Source organism: Leptonychotes weddellii, chromosome 4 (assembly GCF_054177405.1).
Source record: "Leptonychotes weddellii isolate Sample4059 chromosome 4, ASM5417740v2, whole genome shotgun sequence".
Classification (NCBI taxonomy): Eukaryota; Metazoa; Chordata; class Mammalia; order Carnivora; family Phocidae; genus Leptonychotes; species Leptonychotes weddellii.
In genome coordinates, this window is record NC_138372.1 from 104,155,444 (window position 1) to 104,167,072 (window position 11,629).

An 11,629-nucleotide genomic window follows, 5' to 3' on the forward strand; every position below is an offset into this window, starting at 1 on the left:
AACCCATACAGTCTTTTGGAAGCTTATCACCTTGTGTGGGAATATTTCTCCTGTTTCATGCTCTGTGAGTGCTCTTTCGTTTCTGCTTAAAGTGTGGTGTGCGTGATATGACACCTGGCCAACCTCACTGTAATATCTGTCCTCTGCAAGGAGGGGACGGGGTTCCTTCCAGTGCCACATGAGAGGGGTGCAGGTAGATGAATTGCCCTATGTTGGCCATGGGTAGAGACCTGCTGGTCACTGGGGGACCGATGCCCAGTATTGAAGCTGATCTTGCCCTGTGTCTTCTCTGTGTGAGTTTTGAGTGTACCATGTTTTCCTTGGTGACTCTGATACCAAGATACAATGGGCAGAAGTGTTTAGAATCTTCCCCTGGAATTGTGTGGTACTTTGCTTGACAACTACTACTGTTATTGCTCCACACACACACACACACACACACACACAAACACCCCTTTTTATACAGGATAGCGCATGTAATGTAGTACATATATGTTTATGAGGATGTTTACTGCAGCACTGTTGGTAATATGAAAAAATTGCCAGTGGAGTTGTTTTTAAAAAGCAAAGCACACATGTTACAAAATAACCATGAATCAGTTGAAGAGTATCAGGCAGACTTACATGTTGATGTAGAAATATTGCCAAGATATAATAGGTGGGGAAAAAATGTGGCAGAATAATATGTACAGAATCATTTTATTCATGTTGACAATGAAAATAAAACTGTGTATGTCTCTGCAGGCGTGTGTGTGTGTGTGTGTGTGTGTGTGTGTGTGTGTATTCATTAATGAAAAAATATATATGTTTAGGATAAACCCCAAACTTTTAATAGTTACTTCTGTGGAAGGTAGGGGAGATGGAAGAGGAAGCTCACTGTAACACTGTATAGTTCTGTCTTTGTTTGGATTTTCTTTGGAAGAACAAGTAGAGCACTTAAACCTAGCTGAAATTACCTTCTCTGTTTGTTGGTTAGTGTTTCACTCTGTCCAGTAGGAGGTAAGTTTGAGAAAGCAGAGAATAGGCTGGACTTTTGTTTTCTGCTGTCCCTGGACCTAAAATAGTGCAGTATATGCTCCTTAAATATTTACTCAGTGAATAACTTTAGCAATAAAAAGGGAAGAGTTGGCTCACAGTGTAAGCTCTGCCCACTCCCAATTCACCTAAAGCCCCTGCCCTACTGGCCAATTCTTTAACCAGTATGTTTCCTTTCTAGCAATTCAGGGAGATGTGCTCTTGTGATAATGTGGACTTCTCTGTAGGTATGTTATACTTGATAAAAAAAAAGACCTAAGAGAAAAAGCACAAGCATGTGACATGGATGGGTAAGCTTACGTTATTGCCAGGTCCCTCTGCTGCATGATTGTTGTACTCCCTTCTCTGCAGAGATAGGCATTCCTGGTCACTAATATAATTGTATGCTTTGTTTTTTTGCTTTCCACTCTCTAAGCAATGAGTAAACTTTGCAAGTGCAGATTTTTGGTACAGAGAGTGATTAACAAAATTTCTTCATTGTATTTTTATCACAAAACATGAAAGTTTATATAACTGCCCCCCCACCCCCGATAAACCAGGATGCTTTGAAGGGTGCCAAATGATGACAGATATGGATGACAGATATAACTGATGTAATTGGTACATTCTTCTCTCAGGAGAATGCGGAGTGAGGAAAGTTGTTCTATTTGGCAGAAAAACACATCAGTTTATCTTGCCACTCACCTGCTCTCAAACATGAATTGTTTTCTTTCACATCTAGTCTAAAACCCAGAGCCCTGAAAGCCTCATAAATCTTGTTCCTCCAGTTATGCATGTGTTCCCATTTGCGGGCATTGCACTCACTGTTCTCTCAGTCTGAAATGCTTTTCCACCAATTTTCATGTAGCCGGCTCTATTATTTGTTGAACGAATGAAATGATTCACGTGGGGTGCTTAGGTATACTTCCAGAAAAAAGCCCCTAAATATTCCCAGTCGTCATAGTTTCAAAGCATTCAAAGCCGTATGCTCCTCCTTCATCTTCTAAAAAGAAACCTCTGTAGCTCAAGGCTCAGATTCCTCATGCCTTTGATTTTGGATAACTTTCTCGTTCCACAGGTTTTCCACGTTTGTAGTAGAAGATTGAGAAAATGAAGATGAGTATTAAGGGGCGCTGCATTCCTTCCTGCTCCATGAGACGCAAACCTCAGAAGAAAAAACACTCCTGTTGGGTTTTCTCAGGCTCTCACCAGCCCAAAGCTCACAGATAGTTCTTCATCCCTGAGAGGCCTGGCTGACAGAGCACCTGGTCCCTGAGTGGCCCGGGGTGACAGAGCACCTTATTCCTGAGAGGCCCAGGATGAGGCGGTGGGGGGGGGGTAGGGAAGAGCCCAATATCTCTGCGTAAGAACTGGGAGTTATCACAACCAGCTAATGAGGAAAGAGCTTCAGATCACACAACTAGCTGGGATTTCCACCCAGGCAGCCTGGTCGGAGTTTTACACACAGAGTTCGCGGAGCTATCAACTCTCAGAAGAAACCCAGACCAGGACCAGGCTTGAGGCGGAATGGGTGCTGCCCAAGTGCGGGGATGGAGGTGAAGGGGGACCCAGGTGCTAGGGAAGGTACAGATGGGGCAGCAGCGCCCTCTGCAGGGAGTGTGAACCTCCACGCTAAGGGCTCGCTGAGCTTTCTCCAGGCCCTCAACTCCGCAGCCGCTTGGAGCTCCTGGCACAACCAGCCCGGCTAACCCTAAGTCTTCGTCCTAGGCTAGTTCTAACCCTAGTCCCTCCCGTGTTTCCGACCCCCGAACACCTGTGCTGAGTGCACACTGAAGTCCACAGTCACAGTTACCCGAGTTCTCAGTTAACCGTCCACAGTTCTCTGAGTTTAAAAAGGGCATCCCCGATGATTCAGGCAAAGGCTCCTGGGAATCCAATTAGGACATTTCTTTCTTTCTTTCTTTTTTTTTTTAAAGATTTTTATTTATTTGACAGAGAGAGAGAGAGAGAGAACACAAGCAGGGGGAGAAGCAGGCAGAGGGAGAGGGAGGAGCAGACTCCCCGCTGAGCAGGGAGCCTGATGCGAGGCTCGATCCCAGGACCCTGAGATCATGACCTGAGCCGAAGGCAGATGCTTAACTGGCTGAGCCACCCACGCGTCCCTGATTAGAACATTCTTGAAAATCAAAGCCTTTAAAGGTTAAAGGCGCAAAACTCTAATGATGGATTTCAGACTGCAGGCCGACAACGAGAGAGATATTTGGGGACCCAGGAAGACCCGTAGAGCACCCCTCGGGTCACATTTCCTGGACAACTGTGATACTTACTGTGAGGCTCGACTGCATTTGACCTTCCACGCGGAGCAGGTAGCCTCATGGGCAGCCAGAGAGAAGGCACCCTCGAGGCTGACCATCTTTTCCTCTTTCTTTCTTTTCCTGTTTCCCTGTCCCTCTTCTCTGTTCTCTCCCTTCCTAAACATTTGTGGCGCATCCTCTACATTCTTCATTTTCCACCAGGTGTGAAGAGGGGGAGGAAATACAAGAGTGAGTGACACTGTCCTGCCCCAGAAATTGAAGGACCCTTAGCAGAGGTGACAGGTGGCAAAAGAAGTGACAGGTCTGTTAACCACTCTGAGGTTTTTAGTCTGGTCTACACAGCTACCCCAAATTAGAAAAGAAGGGGCTCCTCCATAAAGAATTGTGCTTGATTTGAAAAATATTGTATTCATTTGATTGTGAAAATTGTGATTTTCTCAAACCCTATTGTATGAGATATGTGTGTGTGTGTGTGTATAATACATGTTGTATTATTATAATAACTATGTTACTATCTTATCATGGAGGGACAAGGGCATTTTACTCTTGCCATCTTTAGGATGTAGGCTGGATTCCTGTTTCCAAGGTTTGGGATTCCTTTGCCCTAGGGGAGAGAATTAAGTGACTTTTTTTCTCATAAGACTAGCCCCATGTCTCTCCAATCTGCCCTGCAGATGGGTTTTGTTTGGTCCACACTGTTTTAAATGGAATCAATGACCCAAATTAAAAACTTGGGCTATTACCACGAAGACCTGGGTTTCAGATTTCCTTGGCGAAGTCTGGCAATATCGTGCTGGCATTTCTCAGGGAAACAATTGGCTAAGACTGACTGGAGATCTAATACCTCCAAAGTGCTACAGCCTTACCATCCCTATTGCTCATGTCAAAAATAAAGGACAAGGCAACAACATCATTGTAGCATGAAAACGACACAGCTGCAATAGACCAATACTGAGCACTGAATGCTCAGCATCCCTATTGCTGTTTATCACCTTTTTCCTGATCTGCTTCAAACAGTTACATTACTTCCATTAGGGCTCTCAGCTGGAAGAAAAAGTTAGTTTGCCAGGGATCAGTAAGATAGGCGGTGGTATGGCTCTGAATGGTGTTGACCATTACCTCTTGCACTGATCAGGAGAAGAGTTTTCTAATAGTGCATGGCCGTGTTTGATGTCCCAGGGACCCCAGCAGGGCTGGACTCAGAGGGACAGACTGCCCAGGACAGTGGAGCTGCCTCATCAGAGTGGAGCACACAGGCTTGCACACTGGTGGACTGCAGGACAGAATTTTGGGGGAAGCACACCAAAAGAGAGAATGGGGAAGGGTCCTGGATAAATGACCTAGTAGATGGGAGTTTAGCTGCAGGTGGTTTCAATTAGAAAGAAGGAGGACATGTTACTTTTTTTGTTATTGTTCCTGAATATTTCCCCAAATGGTTTAATTAATATGAAGTGGCCATAAACTTCTTTGTGTGATAATTTGCCTTCTAAAACATCCATAATACCATTTCCAGTGATCTGGTCACCAAATTCCTCATTCATTCCTTTATTCACTCATATGTCCATTTGTCAGATACTGGAGAACTCACCATTGGTTGTGGTGTAAGGATATACACTAGTGAACAATATACAGTCCCAAGTTCTTCCAATTCTTGGTAGTGGCCTGAGTGAGAGATTGGCAGCGGGAGTGTAAGGACATTGCTCGGGAACAAGATGAAGTTTGGGCTCTTCATTCTATTTCTATCCTTCAAATGCTGGGCAACCTTGGTTCAGCAATTTAACCTCTCTGGGCTCCATCTGCATTTGTGAAATGGGGCTAAATTATCTTTCATCTCTTATTAACTTCTAAAATACTTTGCTGAAGAAAACAGACATACACCTCTGGATGTAAGTGCAGATTTCCTTCTATAGGAGGGCATAGCTAGTTTCTCTATTAGGCTTTGGTTCTTCTTGCTGTGTCTGATTTCCAGAAATGAGAGTGGAAATGCACTGTACTTTGCTCAACGTGTTAACTCATCTAGGATTTTATATACAAGGAATTACATGAGAAATGGTTTTGCAGCCTCGGCTGTTGGAAGAGAAGGAGGCCAGTGATGATTCTGCCCAAAGCAGATGGCTTCAGTGTTTTTAACCTTAGGATTTACCGTGGGAACCGGAAGGCAAGTGAGGGCCTCAGAGAAGAAGAAACTTACACGAATGTCATGCAGCTGGGGTAATGGGTTTATTGTATCTATTTACAAGTAAGCATTTATTGATGTTTTGTCAAAAATAAAGGACAAGGGACCAACATCATTGTAGCATGAAAACGACACAGCTGCAATAGACCAATACTGAGCATAAACATGGTCAAGAGAACATAGAACCTGAAGTGAGCACTGTCAGGTTGTATAGTTAGTTATCCAGACAATAAAGGCAGCTCTACAATGCAAGCAATGCGCGATAATAGGGGGCAGAGGAAGGCTTGCTGGGGCCTGGGGGTCACTGGCTGCCAAGGGGGTTAAAATCTCATAAATCCTCCATATCTTTTCTCCATCTCAGGAATTTCTTTGGAGTAGCTTTCGCCTTCTTCGTCGGAGGGCAGAGAGTCGGCAAAGCGCTTGAGGAAGCCCCCGTACCTTTTCTGGTAGTCCATCCACCACTCGGGACGACCGACTCGTCTCATGAAGCCCCCATACCTCTTCTGCAGCTCTTTGGCTTCTTCTTCCAGCTGGGGGCTTCTCTTTAAAGCTCTCATGAAGCCCCCATATCTCTTGCTCACTTCTTCATCCTCACCAGCCTCTGGGTGGGGTGCACTTTCTCGGTTCTCCCCGGTTCCCAGCAGCTCTTTGAGCAGGTCTGAGGAGTTGGCCAGGACGTCCTCCTCCTCTGCGTCCTTCTTCATGAAGCCCCCATATCTCTTGGCCAGGATTTCCCCTCCATTGGCCTCTTCTTCCGGCTCCTGAGGATAAAGCTCATCCATTTTCTTCATGAAGCCTCCATACCTTTTCATGAAGCCCCCATACTTTTTGGCCAGCACGTGGCTCTCCTCGGGCTTGCTGCTCTCTCTGAGGGCAGTGGCGCCATCTTGGGGAAGCTCCAGCTGAGACAGCTGCAGGAGCTCCTTGCAGGTTTCCCAGGTTTTGAGAGAGGGAAGCTTCCCTTCACATTCCAGTGTGCAAGCCTAGGAAAAGAATTCCATTTAGTGATACCAAGAGGCTTTTCTGATTTCATTAGGTAAACACGTTTTTGTGAACCACAGCATGTGTGCTTTGATATGGAAACTCTCATACAATAAAGTAATTGCCATTTTCTTACTACAACTTTTCAATATACCGAACAGGCAAATCAAAGGGAAATGGAATCTTTGTGGGTAATTAATTGAATCAAATTAGAATTTTTCTTTAGAATTTTAACAGATTGTATCTGCCATTCCATTTCAATATTGTAAAAGACCTTTTCCACCCAATTTTAACCTAGATTGGCTGCCGGCACTATCTAATTTCACTGGATAATTTTCCACCGTTGATCGCATTTTGTTTGAGCTTTTTCTAACCAAGAGGGAGAAACTTCTCTTTACCTAATTAGGGACATCATCCTGATTCCTTTTATCTTCTTGTCTTACAGGTAAAATCAATATTAATAATATAAGGTTTGGTTACTTTCTTGTGTTACTATTCTATCTGGAATGGCATCTAGTATTCCTCCAAATATTACTTTCATTCTTTAAAGAAAAACAATTTCAAAACAAATTGGAAAAGAAAGACATTCTAAAACTCAATTTAAGTTCTATGAAGTATTTGGATTATGACATAATGATTTGCTGAATGTAGAGATGCTTTGCTCCCCCTGCTTGATTGAAAACAGATTTAAACAAATTAAAACAGATTTAATCACCTTGAACCAAATGTTTGTAATGATGAGCTCTGATATGAAATTATCATATACAAATGTTCACACATTATTCATGTTTCTTAATATTTAGTTACTGGTGTACAAAAAAGTTTTTATTTTCCCCCAATGGAAATCATATTACCTGACAAAATGGGAATGAGAAATGATCTGTATATAATTCCTTCTTTTTATTATATAATAATTAAATCCTAATCATTGTAAGATTTAGGCTATATGTTCTAATAATTTTGTTAAGATTCTCTTCTATTTGACAGATCACTTGGGTATGAAAAAAGAGAACTAATATTGCATGAGGATTTATAAAGTCTATATAATATTTCTGGGCACTTCAGGCTTTCGATAGCTGCTTTAAGTATACTTATAGAACGCAGGTTACAGACCCTTAATTTAGAAACTGGGTCCTTTCTTTGTATTTAAAAATATATTGGTATAGGGGCTCCTGGTGGCTCATTCGTTAAGCGGCTGCCTTCGGCTCAGGTCATGATCCCAGGGTCCTGGGATCAAGCCCCACATCAGGCTCCCTGCTCAGCGGGAAGCCTGCTTCTCCCTCTCCCACTCCCCCTGCTTGTGTTACCAATCTCGCTGTGTCTCTCCCTGTCAGGTGAATAAATAAAATCTTTAAAAATATATATATTGACATATTAATTTATATAAAATACACACATATTATTTTCACATTTCTTGCATTGTGAGCATTTCACCAGCTCTTAATAATTATTTAAGCTTTGTGTCCAAGAAAATTGAATATATGCATATATAAAAATCTAAAGATGATCCAGTTAAAATGATCCCGTGTTATTCTTGATACCTAATAAATAAAAACATCATTAAAAACGTAAGATGTTCAGGTGTCCATAACATTTCCATTTTAAAATGAAATGTAAATGATCTCATTGCCAAAAATTACCATTGAATATTTTGTATGCTATTACCAAAAGGCTTTTTAATGTTGGGATTCCTTCAAAAAGAAATAATGACAAATAAGCAGAATAAAACACTCATACTAAAGAAGTCACGTTAACTTATAAGCCTCTTTATAGGTCTATGCATTTTTTTGGTAGTATTGATCACACTCTGTGTTCTATGGTCAAGATCATATCAGACAGTAAATTCAATTTGGACATCAAGCATGGCGTGGCTGCTTAGCTTTGCATCCACCAGAGAACCAAGTACGAGTGTCTTTCAGGTGGTAGAGCCTCAATATTTGTTATGTTGATTCTACATAGTTTTAGTTAGGCAGCCTCATTTCTCCTGTCTTCTGCTTCTGAGCTGAAATTCTAGAACTGCTATAATACCAACAACATAGTCATTAACAAAGCCTTTTGTCACAGAGAAAATAACAACCCTACATGTAAGCCCCAATAAAAAAAACCCAATCGGTTAAACAAATCAGAAAGACAAAAGACAGATGAAGGGGAGTGTTACCCCTATTTAAGATGCCACATTTCATCATGGTTTAAATAAAAAGCCCTACTCTGTGTCTTCTCTTTAAGGCCATGTTGGTACCTGCACAAATAGAATGAAGTAGATCAGGTAACTCAAGCGAAACAAGCAAACATTTAACCTGAAATGTATGCCTTGGGTTTTGTGGAAATCTTTCCTTAATTTTCATCCCTGTTTTACACATCTACATCACAAAATTTCTTCAAAGGCTCAAATGAGGAACTTAATTCCTTGGATTAATACATTATTCTCTACTGAGCCTTTTAAGTCATCACACAATTTCCACAAATTGAGAAGACAGTGCAAAGGAATCACCAGAGGAGCAAGTTAAACTAAAGCTTCCTGGGGTCCCAAATTCAGAGATTCCGATTCAGTAGAGCACCAGGGGCAATTTAAGAGCACAGGGACTCTGACCAGAATGAGTATTCTTTTTGTTTTCAGCTTCTCCCCTCCACCCCCAGCTCCGGTTATGTAGTTTATCTTTGCATTGTTGTCACCTCTTTGGACCCTGGCCACCTCTCCTGTGCCTATTTCATAGCCAAATTAAACTGTTGTCTTAGTAGCTATTACAAAAGTACACCCAAGATAAGACAGAAATTGAATTCCAGAGTCACTTGCCTGTAAGACGTGCTGATCTCTTTCTCTCTGGTCTACTGTGCACCCCCCCTTCCTCTCCCTTCCTCCTGGTCCCAACCCTTTCCTCTCTCCTATTCACAGGTGAGGGGAAGGGCTTGAGGGATCTGAGGATGAAAGGACTGGAGAAATGAAATCCAAAGAAAGACAACGAAATGTCACTAATAAAAAATGACATTATTTGCAGGAAGGATGGGAGGATGGATTGTGTGGAAGGGGCCCTTAGTGGGATATGTTAGGAACTGAGGTGACTGAGCATCTTCCTTGGGACAGGTGGGGCGACAACCTAGTGCTCTCCAAGACGCGAAAGAGAGCACATCTCGAGGCTCCTGCATCCCCAGGTTTAAAACGAACTTGGTTTGTGTGGCAACACTGCCGCCCTCCCCGGTCCCTAGATGGTCGCGGGTCCCGAAGCTGAGAGCTAGAGCGGGACTTTTGTCAGCGTTCGGGGAACAGTCGGACACCTGCGTCACCAGAGATCGGCGCCGCGGCGGCTGGACCTATGGCGTCCAGGCGATGCGCCCTGCGGCCTCAGGCCAGGCTGTGTGCGCACTGACTCCGCCACCAGCCCACCCACCGCGGCTACACTCACCAGGGGGTTGATGTCAGTCGGGCGCGCCAGGCGGTAGCTGCACGTCGCGCAGTCCTGGCTGCATTCCGCCCTCACGGTCGCCAGGAGCCCCGGGCCGAGCGCCAGCAGCCAAGTGCAGAGTCTCAGGAACCGCGCCATGGGCTGCAGGGAGAAAGGGACGCGAGCTCCGAGCGTGCAGCGCGCAAAGCGGGTCCCTCCGAGGGAACCCTCGCCGGGACAGTCCCAGCTGCGGATTGTCGAGCAAGAGGTCGCAAGGATGCGCCTTACTGGGCCCCCGCCCGCCCGGCCGACGCCGCTCCTGGGAGCCCAGGGGCAGATCGCCTCGCGGTCCCCAGGTTAACACTGCCACCCCCGAACCCGGCGATGCCCAGGCGCTCGGCTCTCTTTCCGGACTTCCACTGCCTCAGGAGGATTCTGGAGAGAATACCCGAATGCGAACACCAAATGCGAGAGAACGGGAGCCTTGGGGGGTGGGGGGCTTTCACCCGGCTCACAAACAGGGACCAGAAGAAAGTTGGGGCACCCCATGCAATGAATGAAACGCCGGGGGAAAAAAAACCCGAGCAGGCAGACTGGCCCAAACGCACGCAGCAAAAGCGCAATTTGGACAAGTTCACTCACGTTGACGGCGATCGGATGGCGCAGGTTGGTCGGAGACATCGGGTCCCAAGCACTGATCTGGAAGGGAGAGAAGAAGGCAAGTGTGAGCCCGGCGGGTGTCGGGGCGAAGCGTCCGGGTGCGCGGGCGGACGCGGGCCTCACCGTCGCGGTCCTCTGCGTCTGCGGGGCTCAGAGCGCCTGCCTCGCCTGGCCTCGCTGTCCCGGGGCTGGTGGCGGCTGGAGCCACTTTATAATTAACCCCCAAGCCAAGGAGGCGAGCGCGCCCCAATCGCCGGCGGGCTGCAGCTGACGCAGGCCCTACGCCAGCCCCGCGCCGACGTCCTCGTGGGAGGGGTCCGTCCGGGCCCCTGCAAGCGTCCCGGGGGTGGGGGGCGCAGGGTGGCTCAGCTCGCGGCTGGGTGACACACCGAGGCAGTTAGGACATGTGGGGAGAGAGTGGGATGACATCAAATACTCCCCGAGTGAGGTCAGTGAAATTGCACTCCGTGGGGGTGCGGGCTCCAGGGACAAAGCCAAGGTGGAGGCGTTAAGAGGGGCAGGTGGACGGTCTTAGATTTTTGGAATGTGCTGGAGACCCTTTGGGCTAGTGAACCTGCCCTTTCTCCGCCTCCTCCTGGGGCGGTGGGTGGTCGCGGTGGGTGCCAAGCAAGGCCGTCCCGAATGTCATTTATCCACCCGTCTGTCCCCCTCATTGGACTCCCAGTTCCCTGCTGCAGCGTCTAACAGCGCCGGGCGCATGTAGGCGCTCAGTTAACGGTCAAAGGAGAGAATGAAACTTATGGGGAATCTTAAAATCTCGGCACTGAGCTTTCCCCTTGCACGTTAGTGAGACCCCTTGCCAAACGTGGACGGGAACAGCGTTCCTCTGGGGGCAGCAAGCCGTTCAGCCGCCGCGGGAGGGGACTCGTCTTTACCCAGCTTTCAAGGCAGGCTTCCAAGTCGGGGACACAGGTGCCCTAGGGTGTCCTGGGAATGTTTGTTGAGTGAGAGGCGCTGCAGGGCGGGTGTGATGTCAGCGTGCCAGGACTGTAGGGGCGAGGGAGAGACGAGGGACGCGGTACACCCGGCCGTCTGGGGCTTGGGGGCGCACATCCGTTCGGCAGGGAGGGGGCCGAGAGCCAACGGTGGGGCCTGGGGCTGTCTATTGAGACCCACTCCGC

At 46.4% G+C, this 11,629-nt stretch overlaps 1 protein-coding gene across 1 annotated transcript; it reads right to left on the reverse strand.

Annotated features, from left to right (window-relative positions):
* Window positions 1-5,488: 5,488 nt before the first annotated feature.
* Window positions 5,489-10,794, reverse strand: PENK (proenkephalin). Its single transcript, XM_006743115.3, has 4 exons — window positions 10,611-10,794; window positions 10,470-10,526; window positions 9,849-9,989; window positions 5,489-6,449 (listed from the first exon to the last, which is right to left on the reverse strand). The coding sequence occupies exons 2-4, from the start codon at window positions 10,506-10,508 to the stop codon at window positions 5,787-5,789; spliced, it is 843 nt and encodes a 280-aa protein (XP_006743178.1). The 5' UTR covers window positions 10,509-10,526; window positions 10,611-10,794; the 3' UTR covers window positions 5,489-5,786.
* Window positions 10,795-11,629: the final 835 nt, after the last annotated feature.